The 26,422-nt window shown below is 44.8% G+C and overlaps 1 protein-coding gene across 1 annotated transcript in view; it reads left to right on the top strand.

The window, feature by feature from the left end:
- Positions 1-597: 597 nt before the first annotated feature.
- The window catches only part of LOC311105424 (A-kinase anchor protein SPHKAP-like), a gene marked incomplete at both ends in the record, with an annotated part of 31,825 nt that continues 6,000 nt past the window's right edge, over positions 598-26,422 (top strand). Inside the window, 7 exons of the mRNA XM_084147575.1 lie at positions 598-632; positions 3,214-3,316; positions 8,380-8,490; positions 15,728-15,787; positions 16,364-16,507; positions 16,700-16,952; positions 18,829-22,297. Of these exons, the coding sequence (XP_084003701.1) occupies positions 598-632; positions 3,214-3,316; positions 8,380-8,490; positions 15,728-15,787; positions 16,364-16,507; positions 16,700-16,952; positions 18,829-22,297 (4,175 nt within the window). The remainder of the gene's footprint in view (positions 633-3,213; positions 3,317-8,379; positions 8,491-15,727; positions 15,788-16,363; positions 16,508-16,699; positions 16,953-18,828; positions 22,298-26,422) is intronic.

A 26,422-nucleotide genomic window follows, 5' to 3' on the forward strand; every position in this document is an offset into this window, starting at 1 on the left:
GTCCTTTATTCAACTTTTATTCAAACAGGAAAATACCCTTGAGGCTAGACACCTCTTTTGAGAGGGGGACCTTGTCTTAACACTGTTGCATGTGAAATAAGATTAGAACTGTAAAGCAATCTAATATTGTTAGGGTATGGTAAATAATGAGCAAAACATAATTAATTATCCTACCAATAGCCTAATAAGATAAAGTGGATTTATTTTGTGCCCATGATGAAAATGTAGAGAAGGCTTATCTTATCTACAGCAGCTCTTTTCCTTATGTTAAGGGGAATATATTGTGTGTGTTTGTGTGTGCCTGCGTGTCTTTGCGCGCGTGTCTGTTTTGATATATGCTGGGAAAGGCAATGCTCCCGCTCCTCTTCAAGCGGACTGTCAATTTGCAGATGGCTGCGCGCTGTTAACGACCGTAGAACATACACTCGCCCGAAGTCACGGTAACGTCACGGTAGAGCTGGAATTTCTCCTCTCCTCGGTCAGGGGATGTGCATTTGGACAGGAGAGTGTCCTCGGGACAGCGACGCGCCGCATTGCTCCGCTCCTCTCCTACCGAGGACATAGAAACCCCGGCTTCAGAAGCTTATCTTGGACGGGATGGCGGGTGCTAAGTGCCTTCTGAAGACGCCGAGGTATGTGAACGGAGCGTGTTAATTAATAGGCTACGGCGACTGTTGTGAGAGTTTAAACAAATTGCAGATTACCCTTCAATTGAATGGTCCCGTATTGACTGCAAATAAATGTTAGCCTATGTTATCTTTTTTTCTTTTATTTCGTTGCAATGCAATTGGTTGCTTATGTGTAAATTGCAATACTGCAATAATGTAGCCAAATACGCCAACAATTTTTTGTGCAAATACAGCTTTTGAATGGTATTTTGAATACAGTAGCCTGTATCAACACAGCCTGCACAGAGCAATAGCCTAAACAATTGCTGTGCTCCAGCTCTTCAGCGATCGACTCAGAGGACATTAGTAAAAATTTATAACTGAAACAGGAAAACATAAAATTGATAATAATCTAGCCTATATATGGAATTTAATTTAGCCAAAGATGATGCATTTCATCTGCCTACGTATTCTGTGTAACAGTGGATTTTAATAGCCTATACTACTCTTAAAATATGTGTTATGGTTATTTGAATGATGAAAAAATGGTATAAACACTGTGTCGTGCAGCTAACCAAAAATGCCCACTTTGCGTGTGCGGTGCCACGCATTTGGAGACATAGCCTAACCATCTCGGTTCACTTCAATGCGCAATACAGAGTAGCCTAAAGACAAACAAATGTCAATCAATGCATTAGCCTAATAGTTCATGCATTAATTTGATCGGTTTGCCAGGGGCAGACTGGGTCAAGAATTCGGCTTTGGCATGTTATCCACACCAGCCCACATCACTGAGCACGCAGCCAACTCACCCCCCTTCTCTGGTGTCACTCTGTGCTTCTTCTTGTTCTCTGTCTGTCGGTCTGTCTGTCGGCTTAAGCCATAATACATATGACAGGCACTAATTTACAATATAGCCTAAATCATTAGCTTATAGGCCAACATTATAAAAGCCAAGCTAACGACATAGGCTATATCATAAATTAATGTTACCCTATGTGTTCCCCTGAATCAACACCTACCCTAATTGTTAATTACTTTTACAGGGCTCCAGACTAACGTCATTCATAGTCAGGGCTCTTAATAAAATAAAATAAATGGTAGCACTGGTGCTCCCAACTTTAATAAGTTAGGAGCACAACGTAAAATGTAGGAACACCAGAAAATACGATTTTTAACAGCGATTGAGATATAGCCTATATGAATTCTAAAAAATAGTCCATCCCTTCCGGCATTTGCGGTTTGCCACACGCTGAACCTGCTTATCTGCTTATCGCTTCATGATTAAGTGCTGATATTACCGTATCGCCCACCTTGTCTCCACGGCCGTGACCGGGATCATCTACAAACCGGAGGCAATGAGTCTATCATAATGATGAGACGTTATAGTGTGCCACTCGTATCAGAAGATGAAATGTGTGTGTCGGCTTCAACATGGCTCGGATGAGACCCGGGCGCTAAGCAGCGCGCAAATTGTGCATAATGATTTGCCAACCATCACGCTAACCATCTTCATACGGAAAGGTCATGCTCACGAATCAGTTAACCTACGGAGCCGCGGATTTGTGTGAAACTAAAGATTTAGCATATTCTGACTTCAATTGTCTCTATTTTGTGAGGATTCATTTATGTTTCTTTGTGTGTGCCATAAAATAGCCATCCAATTTATGGGTCACATATGTGAAATTAGTTACTGCAGTGTGTTGTTTGTGATTGTGAAGAGCACTTTACCTTGGGGACCAGTTCCAGTTTTGCACCTGGTGAATGACAGAGTATCTTGGGATTGTGTGCTGAGCTCTTGCATTGACCATTGTAAATATATTACTGTGGTGTAGAGGCCCTGGTATAGCAGTGCTATAACCATATTACAATTTGGTATAATAATCATTGTACACCATTTCATAGAGGTTCAGTTATGCAGATTCAGCATAACACATTTGGCCCCTGGGATGCACAGAAAACTTCCCCTCAAAGGAGGGGACTTACTTACCTTGGGTAAGATACAATGTAGGCATACATAAATTCTGATTCGATACAGCTATAAATAGGCTAATCCCTAAATTAAACCAGTTCCAAAATAAAATACTTAAAATTTACCATAAAAGTGATGATCACAGAGCCAACTGGCTCTTTGGTCTTCATGTACCTCCCTCCTTTTTTATGTGCCAGTTTTATCCTAATTAATACAAACTTCTGATAAAAAATCAGGTGCTTTTTTCTCCAAGTTAACTTTAAGATTACAGATCACAGATAATTAATTTAATGAGGAAAACAATTTATTTCATCCATTCAATTGTATATTGGTTGTAAACATGCCCACGATCACCATACATTGTCTCAAGCACCCCAAGACAAATGCTATGGCTGAGTTTGCCCTTGTTTTTGGTAGAGGTTCAGAGTTTTTGTGTTACTCTCATGCAACTCTATAATGGCTGGTTCTGTACAGCATTGGGCATGCCAGGGATGCCAGGGAGCATGTCCCCAGACCAGGGTGTTCACCCATGGGCTAATAGATTCTGTAAAGCCCAAACAGAGGCCCTGCCCTGGGGCATTGGGCTGTGTACAGTGGGTCCTGACACAGACACACTTTGTTCTCCTCCTGCAGTAACTTCCAGTCGTCAGCCATGTTCGAGAGCTCTGAGTCAGCAGACGTCGAGGGAGTCAGCACAGATAGCACCCTGGGATCCTCCGTCACCGCCTGCAAGAAGGTAAATACAGGGGGACGGTGTGTGTAGGTGTGTATGTCCGGTAAATATTCATGTGTGTGTGTGTCTCCCTCTCCCTGGTGAGGGAGAGTTTGTGCCATTTCAACAGACAGTAATGATGAAGGTCCTGGACCTGGAGTTTCAGGTCATCTAGTTTGATTGATAATCTCACTGTGTCAGGGAGACGATGAGAGAAATGGAAAATAACACTGGTCTCTGGGGGAGATTACGTTGAATTTCAACCTCTTCTGTTCAGCTCCCCCTCCTTCCTCTAGAATAAGGAGCATTGTCAGTTGATATTGCTTTTTGTTCAGTCACTTCATTAGTAGACGGGCCGTCAAGTTACAGTGGGGGAAAAAAGTATTTAGTCAGCCACCAATTGTGCAAGTTCTCTCACTTAAAAAGATGAGGGGCCTGTAATTTTCATCATAGGTACACGTCAACTATGACAGACAAAATGAGGAAAAAAAATCCAGAAAATCACATTGTAGGATTTTTAATGAATTTATTTGCAAATTATGGTGGAAAATAAGTATTTGGTCAATAACAAAAGTTTCTCAATACTTTGTTATATACCCTTTGTTGGCAATGACACAGGTCAAACGTTTTCTGTAAGTCTTCACAAGGTTTTCACACACTGTTGCTGGTATTTTGGCCCATTCCTCCATGCAGATCTCCTCTAGAGCAGTGATGTTTTGGGGCTGTCGCTGGGCAACACGGACTTTCAACTCCCTCCAAAGATTTTCTATGGGGTTGAGATCTGGAGACTGGCTAGGCCACTCCAGGACCTTGAAATGCTTCTTACGAAGCCACTCCTTCGTTGCCCGGGCGGTGTGTTTGGGATCATTGTCATGCTGAAAGACCCAGCCACGTTTCATCTTCAATGCCCTTGCTGATGGAAGGAGGTTTTCACTCAAAATCTCACGATACATGGCCCCATTCATTCTTTCCTTTACACGGATCAGTCGTCCTAGTCCCTTTGCAGAAAAACAGCCCCAAAGCATGATGTTTCCACCCCCATGCTTCACAGTAGGTATGGTGTTCTTTGGATGCAACTCAGCATTCTTTGTCCTCCAAACACGACGAGTTGAGTTTTTACCAAAAAGTTATATTTTGGTTTCATCTGACCATATAACATTCTCCCAATCCTCTTCTGGATCATCCAAATGCACTCTAGCAAACTTCAGACGGGCCTGGACATGTACTGGCTTAAGCAGGGGGACACGTCTGGCACTGCAGGATTTGAGTCCCTGGCGGCGTAGTGTGTTACTGATGGTAGGCTTTGTTACTTTGGTCCCAGCTCTCTGCAGGTCATTCACTATGTCCCCCGGTGTGGTTCTGGGATTTTTGCTCACCGTTCTTGTGATCATTTTGACCCCACACTGTGAGATCTTGCGTGGGGCCCCAGATCGAGGGAGATTATCAGTGGTGTTGTATGTCTTCCATTTCCTAATAATTGCTCCCACAGTTGATTTCTTGAAACCAAGCTGCTTACCTATTGCAGATTCAGTCTTCCCAGCCTGGTGCAGGTCTACAATTTTGTTTCTGGTGTCCTTTGACAGCTCTTTGGTCTTGGCCATAGTGGAGTTTGGAGTGTGACTGTTTGAGGTTGTGGACAGGTGTCTTTTATACTGATAACAAGTTCAAACAGGTGCCATTAATACAGGTAATGAGTGGAGGACAGAGGAGCCTCTTAAAGAAGAAGTTACAGGTCTGTGAGAGCCAGAAATCTTGCTTGTTTGTAGGTGACCAAATACTTATTTTCCACCATAATTTGCAAATACATTCATTAAAAATCCTACAATGTGATTTTCTGGAAAAAAAATTCTCAATTTGTCTGTCATAGTTGACGTGTACCTATGATGAGAATTACAGGCCTCTCTCATCTTTTTAAGTGGGAGAACTTGCATAATTGGTGGCTGACTAAATACTTTTTTCCCCACTGTAAATGACTTCCATTGAGCCTCGCCGCTCTGTCGCTAACATACAAAAATAAGATTACATGTAGTATTTGTAATTGAAGTCTCTGCACAATGACACAAAACTGTATGGCTCCCAAGTGTGTATTTATAAAGACAACATTTTAACCCTAACTGTAGGTAAGGTCCCCTGACTTGACAAAGACCTAACAATCAAAATATTGGCTTACTAAGATACATGTGGGAGAATAACATTATTACACAGTCTTAATTTTTTTGCTGGTGAATATTTACTATGATATCAAGCACCTGCTCAAGCACCTGTATGAAGCTGAGTTATGTTCATTGGTGCACATCGTAGAAAAAAGTTTTGCAATGGAAGAAAAAATAAAGCATTTATTTTTGGACAAGTTGAAATAGCACCTCCCCGGTTTGGGCCTAATGACCACGACCCTGCCCTCACTCCAAGCTCTGCCAAATTGTGATGTCATGACCATGAGGCCACCTGAGTGTGAGTCACCTCTACCTGGCCATGGCCCAGAGCAGATGGACAACACCAGGGGGAGATAGCACAGGACAGGGGCACAGGGGGCATGATGGCGTCAGCCTAAAAATACACCATGGAAATTATCATCATCGCTATTGTTTTGCAGCCCCTACCCATCCACATTACTCTGGCCAAACACTATGCCCACTAGCATTTATTTTTCTGGATTTGCTTTCCTCCCTGCTTTCAGGGGGGGTGGGTTAAATGCGGAAGACACATTTGGGTTGAATGCATTCAGTTGTGCAACTGACTAGGTATCCCCCTTACCCTTATAGAATTCGAACACATTCGGACCGTTCTGATTGGTCACAGAAACCGATGGGATGGGCCAGAGCCAGCCTGGCCTAATGTCATTGGCTTTCATACTCTGATTGGTTAGAGATGATTCAATCACTGATGAATTAGGATGGCAGTTTCAGACTAAATGTATGTGAAAGGTTCCATTTGAAAAGTTATCTTATGGATTATGATTAGAATATCTTGTTGTATCTCCTGAGGGATCCCAGTGACTTTCAAAGTCTTAGTAACGACCAGCACCATTTACCCAATACTACAATAATCAATAACTCTTCATATGTATATACAGTGGGGGAAAAAAGTATTTAGTCAGCCACCAATTGTGCAAGTTCTCCCACTTAAAAAGATGAGAGAGGCCTGTAATTTTCATCATAGGTACACGTCAACTATGACAGACAAAATGAGGAAAAAAAATCCAGAAAATCACATTTTAGGATTTGTAATGAATTTATTTGCAAATTATGGTGGAAAATAAGTATTTGGTCAATAACAAAAGTTTCTCAATACTTTGTTACATAACCTTTGTTGGCAATGACACAGGTCAAACGTTTTCTGTAAGTCTTCACAAGGTTTTCACACACTGTTGCTGGTATTTTGGCCCATTCCTCCATGCAGATCTCCTCTAGAGCAGTGATGTTTTGGGGCTGTCGCTGGGCAACACAGACTTTCAACTCCCTCCAAAGATTTTCTATGGGGTTGAGATCTGGAGACTGGCTAGGCCACTCCAGGACCTTGAAATGCTTCTTACGAAGCCACTCCTTCGTTGCCCGGGCGGTGAGTTTGGGATCATTGTCATGCTGAAAGACCCAGCGACGTTTCATCTTCAATGCCCTTGCTGATGGAAGGAGGTTTTCACTCAAAATCTCACGATACATGGCCCCATTTATTATTTCCTTTACACGGATCAGTCGTCCTAGTCCCTTTGCAGAAAAACAGCCCCAAAGCATGATGTTTGCACCCCCATGCTTCACAGTAGGTATGGTGTTCTTTGGCTGCAACTCAGCATTCTTTGTCCTCCAAACACGACAAGTTGAGTTTTTACAAAAAAGTTATATTTTGGTTTCATCGAACCATATAACATTCTCCCAATCCTCTTCTGGATCATCCAAATGCACTCTAGTAAACTTCAGACGGGCCTGGACATGTACTGGCTTAAGCAGGGGGACACGTCTGGCACTGCAGGATTTGAGTCCCTGGCGGCGTAGTGTGTTACTGATGGTAGGCTTTGTTACTTTGGTCCCAGCTCTCTGCAGGTCATTCACTAGGTCCCCCCGTGTGGTTCTGGGATTTTTGCTCACCGTTCATGTGATCATTTTGACCCCACGGGGTGAGCTCTTGCGTGGAGCCCCAGATCGAGGGAGATTATCAGTGGTGTTGTATGTCTTCCATTTCCTAATAATTGCTCCCACAGTTGATTTCTTCAAACCAAGCTGCTTACCTATTGCAGATTCAGTCTTCCCAGCCTGGTGCAGGTCTACAATTTTGTTTCTGGTGTCCTTTGACAGCTCTTTGGTCTTGGCCATAGTGGAGTTTGGAGTGTGACTGTTTGAGGTTGTGGACAGGTGTCTTTTATACTGATAACAAGTTCAAACAGGTGCCATTAATACAGGTAATGAGTGGAGGACAGAGGAGCCTCTTAAAGAAGAAGTTACAGGTCTGTGAGAGCCAGAATTCTTGCTTGTTTGTAGGTGACCAAATACTTATTTTCCACCATAATTTGCAAATAAATTCATTAAAAATCCTACAATGTGATTTTCTGGATTTTTTTTCCTCAATTTGTCTGTCATAGTTGATGTGTACCTATGACGAAAATTACAGGCCTCTCTCATCTTTTTAAGTGGGAGAACTTGCACAATTGGTGGCTGACTAAATACTTTTTTCCCCCACTGTATGTGTCCCTCTGACAAAGGAACTCTTGACTCTTGAGTGTCATTGAAAGTCGCAGGTCAACAGGACTTGACACTTAACCCATAGGGTCCATTGAAACAGCCCGCGGGGGAAACGTAAAAACACAGTAAATATGTGGAGAGTAAATAGGCTAACTGACAGACTATTGATCCCTCTTACAGAGCAAGGTCCCACTGAGCACCCCTTGAACAAAGGGCCTGTAGAGATCTTTATAGCCAGAGGGTAAACACTAAGATTGTCAGCTGAAGGTGAATGGGGGACTTGTGTGTTTGTGTGCTTGAGAGAGCGTGTGTGTGTCTGTGTGAATTTGTATGTACTTTCCTATATTATACATTCTGATAAGGAGTTCAGTCATGTGTCTGTGTGTAAGAGAGTGTGTTATCTGTGTCTTCCAGGTGCTGTGCAGTAGCAGTGTGCTGGACTCGTCAGAGTACTGGCTGAAGAATGAGAAGGCTCTGTGCAGGCTGGGCCTCCTGGAGGATGATGCTGAGGGGAGATGCAATATGGTGAGTAGTATGTGTGTGTGTTCGTGTGTGCTTTTGTGCATGCCCAGTGTTCACAGTTTAAAAAAATGCTAAACAGGCTACCTGGCACATCAGGATGATTTTAAAATCCTATAAAATCCTATTAAATTCTTTAATTTGTACCTATCTGACTGCCACCAAATCGATGGCAATTTATAGCACAGGAATTGTCCCCTTGGGACTCGACTGGTAAGGGCTGGTGTTCTTACTAGAAAACAAAGGTATCACTCCGTCCACCTGTCCTTTCCCTCAGTCTCATTCCGAGCTCTGAATCGATTAAAAAGATTTGTAATCTTCCCATTGTGTGTGCAAATGAGACAGTGCTGTTTTTACACAATTTGTCCAGATCCTATCAATCCCTGGGGTGTTTTATGTGAGCAGGAAGAGATGCCTGCCATCTTCCTGTAGCATCGCCTCTCTCTCAGTGTGTGTGTGTGTGTGTGTGTGTGTGTGTGTGTGTGTGTGTGTGTGTGTGTGTGTGTGTGTTTCACCTCTCTCCTCTGTGACAAATTGTTCAACCTCTCAATTCACAATTCAACTCTTCCCGGGTTACACAACTAATCAATCAAATGTAAAAGAAGACTCACTGATGAGACTGTGACTGTGACTGTGACTGAGAGTGGGTCCCCAGCAGACAGTCACAGTGGTAGAGTGGATGAGGAGCAGGGGGTAGGGGTGTGTGTGTGTGTGTGTGTGTGTGTGTGTGTGTGAGTGTGTGCTTGTGGGTGTGCTTGTGTGTTTGTTGATTCCCCCCACACCCTCTTCTGTTTACCAGGATTATCACAGTAATAGGCCTGTGGCCATATCAGCTTAGTTAATTACAGACCCTGGGCCAGGAGTAAACAGGGTCTGTGCAAGTGAGTGTTTGGAATGCAGATTTAATAAGCTTGATGGGATACGGTTTTTGTTTACATTTATGGAATCATCTAATATGATCACTTTTATCAATGTGATTGTCACAATGTGATTGTCATTGATTACACACTCAGCGGCAGCAGAGGTATTTAAGTTAAGGTCAGAGGTCGTGTTTAAGATAGGATCAAGTTTATTGTCCCTGAAGGGAAATTGTCTTGGACACACAGTGCTAAGTTGGTGACATTGATATCTTTATTATCCACTCATTTCATTTGATGGAGACAATATGGCCACACAAACTGGTTGAGGATGTGACAATTACAGTGACATATATTCCTGAATAGAGACAGGAATGTGTGTGTGTGTGTGGAAGGCTCAGGAAGGAAAAGGGACTATGCACTCAGGAGCTCAAAGTGATAAGATAAAAGCTTGTAAGTTCTCTCTTTTCACTCCTCACAAAATCTAGGTCTTGTCACATTTGATCACTCTCTCCTGTTTTAATGCATGAACTGAACTCACAGTGAGGTGTTACCTAGCTGCGATAGTTACAGTGAATTTCATCAGACCCCTGACCACATTGACGGAGGGTAAGCAATTTGGAACCGAAGTCTTCTGCACCTTTAGTTCTGCTCTGCTAGTTACAGTGAAGTTACGGAGTTATGTTTCCGATCCTATTCTAAACACTTGTAGAGATGAGATCTATATCATTGTTAATCTCGGACCCCAGAACCAAATATTGCATTCACTAATAATCTGTCACGAGAGACTATCACTATTATTTACCTCATCCTATTCCATCAACATCAAAACTATTCTCAGTTTCACTCTCTCTCTACACACTACCACACACACACACACACACACACATACACACACCCACACACACCACACACACACACACACACCTCTTCTTGTTTTGAAACTCACAGCTCTCAGAGTCATCCATTCATCTTTAGGTTTAAACACTTCAGAGGGAGGGAGCGTACACTTCAGCTATGTGTCCCATACAGGCATCATAAAAAAGCCCCAGTGAGGAAGAGTAGACTAAACATGCCATCTGCAGCCGAGGATCTGTCTTACTGCGAGATGACACGTGGGTTGTGTTCATTAGGCACCAAATGGAAAAAAACTGACTGAAACAGGGAAGAACAACCTGAACTTGCTTATTTTCCTTTGTCATTGCTAAATGTTTTGCTACGGTGTGCCATAATGAATATGACCCAAAGTGTCCTCACTGCTGTTTCTGCTGCCAGATTCTGTGATTAAACATCATGTCAATGTCTTTATTCTACGCTCTAAGGGCTCTAACTGCTGCATCTATGTAGATAATTGAATGTTATTCAATGAGATAGGGGAGCTGAAAAATACTGAATGTAAGCTGCATCTCACGGCTGATGTCTAGGACGGCGTTAGTTACAGTGATGAGAGATAAGAGATATTCCCAATTTGTATCATTCCTTACTGCTCTAATTGCCAGCTTCATCCCACAGCAACTGTATCTGCCTGCCTGCCTGCTTGTGTGCCTGGGTCTAGGATTGGGTATGACTGGCAATGGGACATCATTACTTGCCTAGTTAAATAAAGATTAAATAACATTTAAAAAAATAAAAAATTACCAGTTACTTAGATTATATAATATTATTCCAGAGTTGGAGGCAAAATATGAATGGAGACCTGAATAGGTGTAGACACTATACACATTAGTGCTGTGAATATTCATAACCCTAATCTCCCGGAACTAAAATCTTGCGTAATTTGGTCAGTTAGGTTACCACAACCCAGACCAGCATACAGCCAGTGCACATGAATAATGGAAGTGCATGTAATGCCTCCTGGCTGGCGCTATTGCTTGGAGGTAAGGGGTCAGGAGCCACAATAGGATACCAAGGACGCGTTCCAAACGGCACCGTATTCCCTATTTAGTGCATTGCTGTAGTGCATTATAAAGGGAACAGGGTGCATTTGAGACACAGCCGGAGACAGAGCATCCAAATGGCTCACAGTCACAATATGGCCTGGCTGCGGCGGGCTTACATAACAACCACAGGGGAACACACAGAGGACACAGGAAGAACGACTGAGTGTGCTGAGATGAGAGCAATGGGGCGTAGAGAGAAAGAGAGAGACAGAGGTTAGAGTTGAGAAGAAGGGTGTGAAGGAGGGAGAGATTGAGTGAGGGGGACAGGATTTGTTGTTGAGGGAAGACGAAGAGAGCTTAGAAGTGGGTGGAGGATGGTGTGCATGTGCGCTCGTGCGCGCCTATTGTACTACATAGCCTGTGAATATTTGTAATCTTTATTGAAAATGAGTGAGAGCGTCTTGAGGAGTTTCTGCACCTGTGCTTGTGTGACCAAGTGTGTGTGTGTGTGTTGTGTGCGTGTGTGTATATTGCAAGATATTGAATTATAGCCTGTGAATGTTTGTAATCTTTATGGAAAATGAATGAGAGCGTCTTTACGAGTCTCTACATTTGTGCGTGTGTGTTTGTGGGTGTTCCTGCCCTGACTGTATTTGTGTAACCAGTCCTGTAACCATTCAAACTCCAGCCCCCCAGTCCAGGGCTCTAACTACCCACACACACACACACACACACACACACACACACACACACACACACACACACACACACACACACACACACCATCTGTCTTGACGGTGTGAAGAGTTGTGAGTTTGTGCTTCTGTCACATATCCACTCACTCACTCACTCACTCACTCACTCATTCAGACACTCACACATACACCTGTCACATAAGCTAGAGTCTTACCTGATTATGTATGTCCAGACATTGATTAACACCCATTTATTATGAGAAGCACATTTATCGACTGTTATTGATGTGGGGATATTTATCATGTGGAATATATTACCTGAACGTGTTCGTATACCATTTTCATACCTTTATTGAAGTTGATTGTCAATTATGAAATTGGAAGAGTTTGTGATGTATTCTGGGTAATGGGTATTGCTACAAGAAGCATGACATTGCTTTGTTTGTGAGACAAGTCAGACAGGTAACAGGTAGGTATGCTGCTGGGTTTACAGGCATGAGTGAAACCTGGATTTTCTTTTGTTAGAGCTATTTTTGATTCTGATAAGTTTATTAGGCCCACCTTTTGTTCATCGTCCTGTTTATTTTTGTTTGTAAATAGCCAGCTTATCTTCACGTTTGTTAATAAAAGCTCACTCGAGGCAAGAAAAGTCTAGATTTGCTGTTGCCTCCTCACTGTTAAAATCCTACTGCATGGTCAAACAGACAAAAACAGTCAGGCAGGGACTACCTAAAAAATGTGTCTGTTGCAAAATGTGTTGCTACAGTGTTTTCTAATGAATATGACCCATCTCACCAGCATGTCTGAAAGAGAGGGGAAAGGGTTAGGTTGTTTTTTTTTACTCTAAACTCATAACTGTCCACCACTGTTTGCCTCAGGGCTCCTCGCTGCAAAAATCTCTTGATTAGTTTCCAGTTTGAGTCCTGCAGCTGGCCCTGATTGGTTATGGTATGTAGAGTAGAATCACCCTGAGGTTGTGATTGGTCACTGGGCTGGGTTGACCTGGAGGCTGGAGCATAGCTGTAGATTTGCCCGGTGAACCGCGAGACCCTGGGTGACACCCAGCGCTGTCCTCCAGCCGCCAGGCACCCATCCAAAGGAGTTAAGAAAACATTTACTAAATAAACCAAAGTAAAAAAACAATCTAAAAAAAGTTACACAATAAAATAACAATAATGACGTTATATACAGGGGGTACCGAGTCAATGTGCAGGGGTAAAGGTTAGTCGAGGATGATACTAGTATCACGATACTCGTTAGGTATTGTCCCGGCCCTATTTATCATACATACACACACACACTCACACATGCACGCACTCGGGTGTGCAACCAATCAGAACTCCTATTCTCTAGCATCTATGATGATTTTTTATCCTGTCCGTCAGTTAGTCAGGCAGAGATTAAAAGTCTGTCTGCTCTGAAGAATTAGTGGTGGAGCCTCGTTCACATCTGTGGTCTCTGCCTCTCAGATGGGCCTCACTGACAGAGATGGCTAGATGGCACATACAGCTTTCACCCCGAAACCCATTTTTGGGACTGCAGACTATTGCCACCCCCACCTAATGGTGATGGGGTTAAATTATTTTGTCCTTGGGAAGGGCACCATATCTCCTATTTTTTCGACTCCTCTCTCTACCTCGTTCCTCTTCCCTCCCCCTTCTTTTTTCCTCCCGTTTCTCCCTCGCTCTTTCTCAGTCTCCAACAGTCATCTGCTTATATTTCTCTGCAATTGCTTTGACCTGCATGCAAGACACAATAAGCCCAATAATGTGATAACCTTCACAACACCTCAGCTTGCACAGGCTTGCTAGAACCACCATTATAATAAGACAGCTTCAAAATGGGTTATGGAAGTACCAGAGTGGGCGTTCTTGAAAAAAGGGAAAAGGCTGAATGTTATGGTAATATTGTAAACGGGGGTGAAATGGTGAAATTGCAATGTTCTGTGTTGTTTCACTCCGGTGGACATTTTGACTCTCCCAATAAAGAGAACCACTCCAGTTTCAAAGCTGCTCTCGCCGTTCTGTTTAGTCCGTTCAATTCTGTCCCTTTTTAGCTTTGGGATGATTAGCTCAGTGTTTCATCCTATAGGCTACTGTTGATAAACAACCAATGAAATAGGCAGGAATGATGTAGAAAAAAATGTAAAGTGCAAGATTCATTTGTAAAAGGAGAAATGTACAAATCAAATCCACTCGTAACAGAGACTTCCAGATTTAGCCTGATTGGCATAGAGATAGAAAAGTTTGATCTCTTCGCTGATTGGGCCATTCGTTCCAGTTCCAGTCGCTGCATCATTTACCTCTGTTTGTATTTCTCCTTCTGCTTCTCTTTTGATGTCATTCAGATGCATACATGACCTCCTCACCCCGAGAAGAGTCCATTAACACGGAAAATAAAATAGGAAGGGGGGAAAAGATGCTGAATATAGCCTACAGGCAAACCAGACAGTCATATTAGCCTAATTGACAAATGTGAGGAGAGAGAGGAGGCCTACATGATGGACCCCACAAGCGTTTGTTCTTTTACTTCATTGAGTCACATAAGGAAGTTAATCATAAAGAATATCTCTTACAGAAACCAAATGAATTGTGGGTAGCTAAACTAAGCTCTTTCAGCTTTGATGGCCTTTCAGCATGACGTACTGTATGTACATCAGAGACGGTATGTCGATGATCAAGGAGGTTATATCAACCGCTGGGATTTACAATGATTGGTATGTTGATTAATATAGGAAATCATTTATTTCTCCTCTCTAGAAAATAGATATAATATGTCCTCTGGCAGAATATTGCATTTGGAGAGATGGACCTGGTATATAAGTTCATCTGGGATGAATAGATAGATAGATAGATAGAGAGAGAGAGAGAGAGAGAGAGAGAGAGAGAGAGAGAGAGAGAGAGAGAGAGAGAGAGAGAGAGAGAGAGAGAGAGAGAGAGAGAGAGAGAGGGAGCTGTAGAGTAATGGAGTGTGTGCGTGTGTGTTACAGCTGGTGGGGGGGTGAGGCTGTTTATTGGTCAGTGAGAAGAAAACAAGTTATGATCTTACTGCAACCAAGGGCTTTGCCTCACGCCCCTTTTCTAATTAACTAAATTATTGATCAATACTTTCCCAAAGCATTTGTAGCTGAAGTTTTACATTATTTCTATCCACAACCCAGCCGCACTGCCATGACAGAGTAACACTTATGAAAGTCAATGTTTGATGGGGCGGCCAATGTTCAATGCGTGAACGAACAACATTCGTAGCACTTTGCTGTTCTATAGTATGGGTCGGCAAGTGAAATAACATACCAATACACATCTACGAATGCTTTGGAAAACCCACCCCTGAATAAACAATGGGAAAGCAATCAGTGAGATTATATATCTGCATTCCAAATGGCACCCTATTCCCTTTAGAGTGCACTTCTTTTGACCAGGGCAAATAGGGCTCTGGTCTAAAGTAGTGCACTATATAGGGAATAGGGTGTCATTTGGGACTAATTCAGTGAAATTATATCAGTCTGTATGTAGGGACTGTCGCTCGCTCCCTGGGGACTGACTGACTGGGTGCCATTAGCCCTGTTGTGTCCTGCTTAGTCTCGTGTTGCCATACCTACAAAATCTCGTCCTGCTAGAGGCTTGTAAATGGCCAGTGAGGGCTAACACAGCATGATTGCTTCCTCTGTCAGACTAATAATCATGCTTTTATCTGGGTAAAGTCAGGTAATTGGAATGGGGAGTAAGGTTGGCTACATCACAGTTAGAATTCTGGACTTTTTGTAGCTTTACGTTACCACTGTTCTGAAGCTTTTTCCCTCTCATTGCAGATCTGCTTTGTGAATCTGGACCAGCAGAAGGTGGATCGTCACGACGACAGCTGCATCAAGGTGTGCTGGGTCCCCTCTTCTCTTCTCATCTCTCTTCTCCCCCCTACCCATGCTCTCCTCTCATATCCTCTCTTCTCCCCCCTACCCATGCTCTCCTCTCATATCCTCTCTTCCCTCTCCCCCCTACCCATGCTCTCCTCTCATATCCTCTCTTCCCTCTCCCCCCTACCCATGCTCTCCTCTCATATCCTCTCTTCCCTCTCCCCCCTACCCATGCTCTCCTCTCATATTCACTCTTCCATCTCCTCCCTCCTCCTCTCATATCCTCTCTTCCCTCTCCTCCCTCCTCCTCTCATCTCCTTTACTCCCTCCTCCCTCTTCCCCTTTCCTCCCCCCTACCAATTAACGCCTCTGCTCCCTCGCTCATACTCTCCCCTCTCCTCTCCTTTCCTCTCCTCCTGTTCCCCCAGAGTCTTTCTTAACCATCGTAAAACACTGGCTCTGTTGCCATGGATTCAGGATAATTAGCCTGAGTGAGAGGGGTTGATTTGTTTAGGTAATCAGCAGGTTTGTGCTGGTGATGACTGCCTGTGTGACTGTCACTGTGACTGTGGGCGACGTCTCTCTCTCCTCTAGAAACTGGCCTCGATCTCTCCAGACCTGCCCAAGCTGGTTGGCTCTCTGAGCGTGCAACAGCCCAAGGTGAACGAGATCCTGCTGCTCGGTGGTTTGGAGACTCCGGACCCCTCTCACCCTCATCAGTACCCCAGCTACACACAGGCGAGCACACACACACACTTCATCTTCCTTCTCATTTTATATGAATGGTTTGTTGAGATCCCTCCATCCCAAATCCATCCACTGTCTGACTGACTCATCAGCTCTGAGTATTACACGAGCAGAAAGGTAGAACTCATAAATGATTGAACTCTTTCCTTCCTCTGCGTGTGTGTATGTGTGTATTGCCTCCAGGGCCAGAGGGGTACAGATGTGTGCCTGGTCCAGTGTGCTGGGGGCCGGAGGCCTACCAGCATCATCTATGAGATCAACAAGTTCCTGATCGGGCTGCAGTGGGGTCAGGAGAGGCAGGGGGCCCAGGGGCGTATGATGGCAGGGCAGAGGCTGGATGACGACACCAACCGCTCCTTTTCATCCATAGAGGAGGACTTCCTCACTGCCTCAGAACACCTGGGGGATGACAGCGAGGATGATGGCTTACGAAACGGTGATTTAATACATTTTACATTTACATTTTTAGTCATTTAGCAGACGCTCTTATCCAGAGCGACTTACAGTTAGTATTTTCTCTCATCCTTTTGAATACCCATGTACTGTATTTGAGTTCAATGTATTTTACTGGCATATGTGGTGAATATGAAAGTAGAGTAATGTAGTCCTATGTGGCTAAGTTTGTATAGCATGAGGATAGCAACGGCAGGTTCGTGGGTTCGATTCCTGCTTGGGGCACCAATATGAAAATGTAAATCTCAGTCACTGTTCTAGGTCACTTTTGACGAAAGTGTCCGCTAAATGGGATAAATTATTTATTATTTACAATTCTACTAATGTGAAGCACTCATTTTGGGAGGAAAACTCTGACATTTTTGTAAGGTAATACATTATTTAGTAGCCTACTCTCAAAACAGGTCAGTGCATAGGTGCTGTAACCACTTTAAACGATAACAACCTCAATAAAAATCAAAGTTGTTATTGATGTAGTGTTATTATAGAGTCTTCAGTATGTAAATCACGAATAGTCTACATGTTAAGCTATTCTTACCACTGAAGATGTCTCTCGTCTCGTTTCAAAAGGGAACGACAGACGCCCAGCCATTTGTGCTGTTGTTCTCTTGTTCTCTCGTGCCTGTCAGTCTTCATCTGTAAAAACACTTCTCTGTGGCTGGCTGCATAGCTCCTTAGTGTGTGTGTGCCTCGCATGGTGTGCCATGCTGCTGAGGGCACATACAGTAGAACTGATCAATGCCTGTCATGATTGAGATTAATATACAATATATGGCCCTGAGTTTGGCGGCACTTTTCTTCACAGTGACAAGTCTCCCCTTATCTATAATTAATCTCCTGTACGTATTTTAATTAATTCTGTGTATTTTGAAATTTGAATTACATTGGGCTGAACTACACTCCAATGTATTTTGTATTTTATATTTTCAAAAACTGTAATTTATAGCGGTTCACATTTTGTGGCCCCCCTTTCACTGCATTGGTATCAGAAGTCTGATAGCACTATGGACTGATAAAAGCATCTGCTAAATGAACTAAATATAAATGTATATGTAAAAATGAACAATTGCAAAGCATACTGAGTATTATTCTAATGAGCTCCGCCTCTAAACAATACCCAGTGTGCTTTGCAGTTCATTTTGGTATGTTCATTTTCACATACAGTATACAGTTATATTTTGGTCACTTGCAGACATGCTTATCCAGAGTGACTTGCTTGACTAAGGTAGTTAAACAACATATCACAGTCATTGCAAGTAAAAACATTTTTGTAACCGATACTAAGAATTTTGTTGCTGGTCGGGCCGGCTACTTGCAAATGTATTTTGGTATTTAAAAATACAAAATGCATGTATTTTAATAAATACATTACAAAATGCAAGTATTTTGTAGTTTATATGGATACATTGATCTTTATGGTATTTTGTATCTGTATTGTTCTCATCCCTGCCTGTATGAAATTAGAACCAACACTGTGTAAAGGTTCTCCTTTGAGTCAATCTACCAGTATTATTCATAATCAGATCAGCCTCAGATAGTTTGCTCTTTTTTACTTTGCATGGGGGTAGGTTAGCCTGTTCCCAGATCTGTTTGTGTTGTATTATAGCCTGTGTAGCCAACTCTTATGGTCATTGGTAAGACAGCACAAACATAATTGGGACCAGCTAGGGTTTGGTTGGTAGCTATAGTCAGGTTTGAGTGGGTAAATGCTGCTCAGTGAAAGTCTGGTGTTATTGCTAGCTTGGTTAAACAATAGCTGGGTTGTCATTGCTCTTGCTGTGGCACATTGGGAGTTTGATAGAACTACTCTCTAACAGGTCTGGACATGCCTCTCTCTCTCTCTCTCCCCAATGAGCCAGAGTGCAGTGATGTGGCAGAGGGCTTAGCAGATGCAGCACACAGCTGCAGACCTGCGTGTCAGAGGGGACGCCTGGGCCAGCACCAGTGGCAGGACAGCGAGGACTCCGAGGTGACCATCTGCGCCCCCCAAGCCACCAAGAAACAAGGAGGAAGGGCACCGGCGAGAGCTAGCAGTCACCACAATAAGGAGTCGGCCGGCCACTACGCCACCAACCTGGCTGAGTCGGTACTGCAGGACGCCTTCATCCGCCTATCTCAGGACGAACAGTCCTTCGCCACCGAGGCCGCTGTGAGCATGTCCCCCGGCAGCCACCGCCCCCCCACCAGCCTCACCCGAACAGGAGCAGAGGAGCCATCTCGGGCACGCGCCTGCTCTTTCGAGCTGCCCAAGATCGTCATAGTGCAGAGCCCGGATAACTGCGAGGGCCTGCCAGAGTGGCTGGATACTCAGGCCTCTCACGTGGCTGTGGAGCATGGTGTTGGTGGTGATGATGGTGCTACCAGACAGGTAACGGTGGAACACGGACCAGAGGCCCATGGCTTCCGCCCTACCACCACTACCAGTGGACGCCACTTCAACAAACCCCTGCAGCGGGCCCTGGCATGCGCTGCCAGCGTCATCGGCACCATCTCCAGCCCACAGGTAGCAGAGCAGCTGGCGATGGATCCAACAGAGGAGGATATGGAGAGAGAGGGACAGAGGGACCCTGAGGGCACCGACTACTCCTTCTCCTCAGCCATGTGCGGGATGGCCCAGGTGGCGGGGGCGGTGGCCGTGGTGGAGCTAGACGAAGAGGCCGGGGAGGGGGACTGCGAGTCAGAAGATGACTCCACCACCGAGGTCTACTCGGCCGCCTCCGTGGGGCTCCTATCTGCAGCACAGGCCTCCACGGCCATCACTCTCCACTGCAGCGTGGCCGAAGGGACCAGCATCGAGGCCTTCCGTACCAGCATTGCTGAAGTTCTTCACAAGGAGGCAGCAGGGGTGCTGGCTCAGCCCCAGGACTACAAGAGTGTGGCCCACCTACTGGAGTCCACCCACAACAGGATAGTGGATGGCATTACGTCTCCCAAAAAGTCCTGTCTGGACAAGATGGACGAGACTGAGGTGGACGATTTCATCAGCGAGGTGGCCAATGGCCTCTTCAAGCACGCGTTCGAGAAAGCGAAAAAGAAAAAAGAACTGGAAGGCCCGGGCAAAGACGTCCCTGATATCCAGGGCTTTCTGCAGGAGAGCGTGAGCAATGTGCTCTTCGACGTCCTTTGTCTCACTTCAAAGCGGATCGGTGCCATTTCCAAATGTGATATAGGGTCGTTTGACAGACAAGAGGGTGATGTCGGCTCCAGGGACTACGAGGCGGCCGCCACCACCAAGGAACCATTAAGCCAATTACAGCGCTTTGTTGGCTCCAGCCAGCCCGATAATTGTGAAGCCCACTGGGCAGAGAAGATGCCCGTCTACTCTGGGATAAGGGAGGACAAATATAGACTGGAGGAGAGGGAGAGTGAACCACATATCAGAGAGCAGCAGCAGCACAGACAAGCTCCAACTAAAGTCTCATCCTCTACTAAGGACTGCTATGACCTCCAGGGCCAGCAGGCCAGAGGAAACATCAGAGAGCCTTTTACAGAGAGCTTAGCCCACCAGGTATCTTCATCCCTGGGCACAGAGAAAAGATGGAGAGCCAGTACGGACAGCAGACAGTCTTCTCTGACCCCTCAGTCCTCTTTTAGCTCCTCCTCCACAGGGGCCTTGGTCTGCCTAAAGATGGACTCAGAATCGAGAACCACCCCCGTCAACTACTTCGCTGATGACTTGGCCACCACCGTGGTCTCCATGGCCACTGAGCTGGCCGCCATCTGCCTGGAGAACTCCAGCGGGAAGCAGCCATGGTTCTGTGCCCTGAAGGGCGCAGCCGGCTACTACCCCGAGGGGGGCTACCTGCTGCCCTCCTGTTGCACGGCCCTCCGCAGAAAGGAGGGCCAGAACGGCGGTGTGTCATCCAAAAAGCACCGGCCGCCGCGCCTCAGTGAGATCAAGAGGAAGACTGAGGAGCAGCCTGAGTTGATGGAGTGCCTGGTCAACCGTGTGGTGGATGAGACGGTCAACCTAGACGACATGCCCCAGACTCTTGACCCATTCGCACTCTTTGCCTCCGAGGTCACCGCCCGCATCATGAACTGCCCCGAGCTCAATGTGGTTGACACCTCCAAGCCCGGCCAGCAGACCCGCAGCCGGCTGCAGTGTGAGAGGTGGAGCCGGGGCAAGGCCGCCAGCTACGAAAGCATCCCAGAGGAGGACGCAGGCCCCCCGGGTACCCCCAACACCCTGGGCCCCGGCAGCCGGCTGGGCCAGAACCTGAGCAGGGGAGGCTCCATCTCCAAGCAGTCCAGCTGCGAGAGCATCACAGACGAGTTCTCCCGCTTCATGGTGAACCAGATGGAGACAGAGGGCCGGGGCTTCGACCTGCTGCTGGACTACTACGCCGGGCAGAACGCCAGCAACATCCTGGCGGCAGCCATGCAGCAGGCAGCCACCAAGAAGAATGGCCATCTCAATGTGAGGACCACCTCCTGTCTGTCCAAGCAGTCCAGCACAGAGAGCATCACGGAGGAGTTCTACAGGTTCATGCTCAAAGACATGGACAAGGAGAGCAAAGACTACAGTATGGGCAGAACTAAAGAGTGGAGCAACAGCCTATTGCCTCCATCTCCCAGAACGCTCTTCTGTATCCGTCAGTCCTCCGTGCCGGACAGACGTTTCTCAGACTCCAGGCTGACCGTCAACTCGCCCATCAAGGCCAACTCCTTTGACGGCTTTGTCCGCAATGTGCACGGGGACACGCTCAACATCTACCCCACCAACTCGGTGCAGGTGTCATCCACGGGCCTGTGCAAGTCTGACTCCTGTCTGTACCAGAGGGGCCAGACGGACCAGATCACCGACATGCTGATCCACGAGACCTGGTCCAGCTCCATTGAGTCCCTGATGCGGAAGAACAAGATCATTGCGGACCCAGAGGACAGCATTGACCTGGTGGATGCAGAGTCCCAAACCCATGTGCTGCAGTATGCCGACCGCCTGGCCGCAGACATCGTGGAAACCGGGAAGTCTGTCCTGCAGGAAGGGGATGGGGCCGGAGGAGGGGGCGTGGTGGGGCGACAGCAACACATGCCCGTGGGGGAGAGGAGGAGAGGCTTCAAACAGTCCCGCCCTGGTTGCACCCAGAGCAGAGCCAGCCAGGAGAAACCAGGAGGGGGTGGAGACAGCACATGTACAGCAGCGGGGCCACCCATCAGGGGCCCCAGGGAGGTCCCTGTACCAGTGATCCACATCGAGACAGATCAGAGGGATGATCCGGAGTCTGGGGAACCGGTGGAAAGGGTCGAGCATCCCCGCTGGGACCCAGCGCCCCCTGAGGGGACAGCCCAGTGGTGCACTGAGATGGCCTCAGTGAGACGCAGCAGGTAAGCCCTCTCTCAGTTCGCGATTCCCCTGTGAATCAATCCCACCCTCAAACACACAAACAGGCTCTCACAGCTCTTCACAGCACAGGGGCATCATCAGTGGAGATGAGAGCATCACAGGGCTATCACAGACTCTCAGCCTGCTTTTGATCTGTCTGAGAGAGAGAGAGAGAGAGAGAGAGAGAGATATGGTAGTATTTTTTTATAGTCCTCCTTGGAAATCATTTTCCGAAACACCTTGAATAGTGACCTAATGTGTTTATAAATCGGAAACCATCCATGCGTTGTTAAACTGTTTACAGCGTTGGGTATCAGAGACCCAGCCACATAATGGCTTCTACTGCATCCACAGAGTGAATGTAGTCTATTGTGAAAGTCTCTGGGGTTACACACACCCACAGCCAGGTTATGAGTCATGTTTCTGTGTTGGAGGCTGCAGCTTTTATCTAGAGCTAACCTTGATCTTCAAGGTGGCATAGATATGCCTGTAGTCACGACATACCGAAGATACTTATAAACATTCATACAAGCCCAAACACACACACAAATATATACTCACCCATATGTATTGGGACAGTGAAGCAAAAATGTGAATTTGGCTCTATCCTCCAGCATTTTAGATGAGATATTTCATATTAGGCGAGAGTACAGAAAGTCAGCTTTTATTTGAGGGTATTTTCATACATATCTGTTTTGCCGTTTAGAAATTAAAGCACTTTATGTATCTAGTCCCCCCATTTGAAGAATTCACAAGTATTTGGACACATTCACTTCTATTAAAGTAATCCAAATGTTGGTATTTGGTCCCGTATTCCTTGCAGGCAATGACTACATCAAGCTTGTGACTACAAACTTGTTGGATATATTTGCGGTTTGTTTTGGTTGTGTTTTGGATTAGGGCAATTCCACGCTAACAGAATGCTCAGATTTGTTTTATTTAAAATGTATGTCAAACAAAAAGCAATGGTTTGTGCCGTCATTCTGTTACCAAACTTTGCATCTGCACTGTTCTTCAAGTTAATGTTTTTTGTAACATTTTCTGTGGAAATTGTTAAAAGTTGTCCTTGTGCATAGAGTTGTATGGTTTGTTTAACTTTGCAATCATTGGTTTTTGTTTGGCATACATTTAAGAATCTCAGCATTATTCTGTTCCCCTGGAATTGCCCGTTATGTTTTGCCCAATAGGAACTGAATGGTGAATAATATTTCTTGCCATTTTGGAGTCACTTTTATTGTAAGTAAGAATAGAAGATGTTTCTGAACACTTCTACATTCATGTGGATGCTACCATGATTATGGATAATCATTAATGAATTGTGAATAACTATGAGTGAGAAGTTTACAGAAGCACAAAGATCCCCCCAAAATGCTGACCTCCCCAGTTATTGGTAATGGTGAGAGGTTAGCATGTTTTGTTGTTGCCTCTTAACGGCATCTCCCTCATCATTATTCATGATGAAACATCTTATCTACTTAGAAAGAAAATTACTCCTGTCATCATTCAGGTACTGGCAAAACATAACCAAAAACACAACCAAAACAAACTGTAAATGCATCCAATGAGTTTGTAAAGTCACAAGATTGATTTAGTCATTGCGTGCAAGGAAATGGGACCAAATACTAAACCTTTGACTAATTTAAAGTGGAACGGACAGCGTTTGAATTACTTTGCAGATATGAAACCGACAATCCTAATATCAGTAAGAATATATCAAATTCCCAGTTTATTCTTCAAAACCAACTTTATAAGAGTTGACTCAAAATTCCATGACGTACAGTAAGCCATTGTTGGCAGAATATATGGATGCAGTTCAATGCATGATAAATATAATTCACCAATACATTTCTTGGTAGTCCAAAAAATATTTCTATCAGGTTGTAACTCACAGCTTGCCTGGTACATTGTTTGCTGCCTCCACCCATTTGGTATGCACTGTTTCAGTTTTAATTACTCAATATTTTGAACAAAAACGGACGACTGTAACTAAGGCTGGGAATGTCAATACAATCAAATTAGCAAGGGCAATGATCACAAGCCAGTTATAAGGTGGCTAATAGGCTAGCGCACGTGTCAAACACAAGGCCCATGGGCCGATTAGGACACACAAGCTAGTAGAAATTAGTCAACAATTGAGTCATCTACTTAATGAAATTACTGCCTGGTGCGCTGGCATCAGTGAATTCAACTTCAGTGGGCGCTGCTTTCGTGTGTCCAGTTTACAGCGCGCAGTGGAGGGAAAGTGTAAAATGTTGCTGTCTTGCTTCGGTTAAGCTTGACAATGAATAACCAGAAATCTAAACATGCAACAAAACACAATGCAAAGGAGAAACATGTAGGCCTATTACAACAACATTTGGGCAGGAGCATAGGCTGGCCACTCAACTACAATACATTTTGAGTGCACCTTACAGCAATGCTGCATTCAACCAAACCGATGATCCATGGCTGTGCAAAAAAATTAAAAACATGTTTTAAGTTTAAATGTTACAACAACCTACAGCTACCTTTTTGTTATTTGGAGTTATTAAATACTTTTTGATTAAGGTCGCATCATATTATGTACATCTGCAAGCAGGGAAGCAAAGAATGAAAAAATATTATTTATCTCTTCTTTTGTTTTAATATGTTAAATGTGTAATGTACGTACAGTGCATTCGGAAAGTATTCAGACCCCTTCCCTTTTTCCACATTTTGTTACGTTACAGCCTTATTCTAAAATGGATTAAATAAATACAAATCCTCATCAATCTACACACAATACCCCATAATGACAAAGCGGAAACAGGTTTTTGGAAATTTTAGCAAATTTATATAAAAAAAAACAGAAATACATTATTTACATAAGGATTCAGAACCTTTGCTATGAGACTCCAAATTGAGCTCAGGTGCGTCCTGTTTCCATTGATCATCCGTGAGATGTTTCTACAACTTGATTGGAGTCCACCTGTGGTAAATTCAATTGATTGGACATGATTTAAAAGGCACACACCTGTCTATATAAGGTCCCACAGTTGACAGTGTATGTCAGAGCAAAAACCAAGCCATGAGGTTGAAGAATTGTCAATAGAGCTCCGATACAGGATTGTATCGAGGCAAAGATCTGGGGAAAGGTACCAAAAAATCTCTGCAGCATTGAAGGTCCCTAAAAACACAGTGGCCTCCATCATTCTTAAATGGAAGAAGTTTGGAACCATCAAGACTCTTCCTAGAGCTGGCCGCCCGGCCAAACTGAGCAATCGGGGGAGAAGGGCCTTGGTCAGGGAGGTGACCAAGAACTCTGACAGAGCTCCAGAGTTCTTCTGTGGAAATGGGAGAACCTTCCAGAAGGAAAACCATCTCTGCAGCACTCCACCAATCAGGCCTTTATAGTAGAGTGGCCAGACGGAAGCCACTCCTCAGTAAAAGGCACATGACAGCCCACTTGGAGTTGGAAGATTCTCTGGTCTGATGAAACCAAGATTGAACTCTTTGGCCTCAATGCCAAGCGTCACGTCTGGAGGAAACCTGGCACCATCCCTACGGTGAAGAATGGTGGGGGCATCATCATGCTGTGGGGATGTTTTTCAGCGGCAGGGACTTGGAGACTAGTCAGGATCGAGGGAAAGATGAACGGTGCAAAGTACAGAGATTGATGAAAACCTGCTCCAGAGTGCTCAGGACCTCAGATTGGGGCGAATGTTCACCTTCCAACAGGACAACGAGCCTAAACACACAGCCAAGACAACGCAAGAGTGGCTTCGGGACAAGTCTCTGTATGTCCTTGAGTGGCCCAGCCAGAGCCGGACTTGAACCCGATCGGACATCTCTGGAAAGACCTGAAAATAGCTGTGCAGCAACGCTCCCCATCCAGCCTGACAGAGCATGAGAGGATCTGCAGAGCAGAATGGGAGAAACTCCCCAAATACAGGTGTGCCACGCTTGTAGGGTCATACCAAGAAGACTCGCGGCTGTAATCGCTGACAAAGGTGCTTCAACAAAGTAAAAGGTCTGAATACTTATGTAAATGTAATATTTCCTATTTTTATGTTTTATAAATTTGCAAACATTTCTAAAAACCTGTTTTTGCTTTATCATTATGGGGTATTGTGTGTAGATTGATGAGAAGAAAAACATTTTAAAATACA

The sequence above is a fragment of the Coregonus lavaretus genome (genome assembly GCF_964263955.1).
Source record: "Coregonus lavaretus genome assembly, chromosome: 30".
NCBI lineage: Eukaryota > Metazoa > Chordata > Actinopteri > Salmoniformes > Salmonidae > Coregonus > Coregonus lavaretus.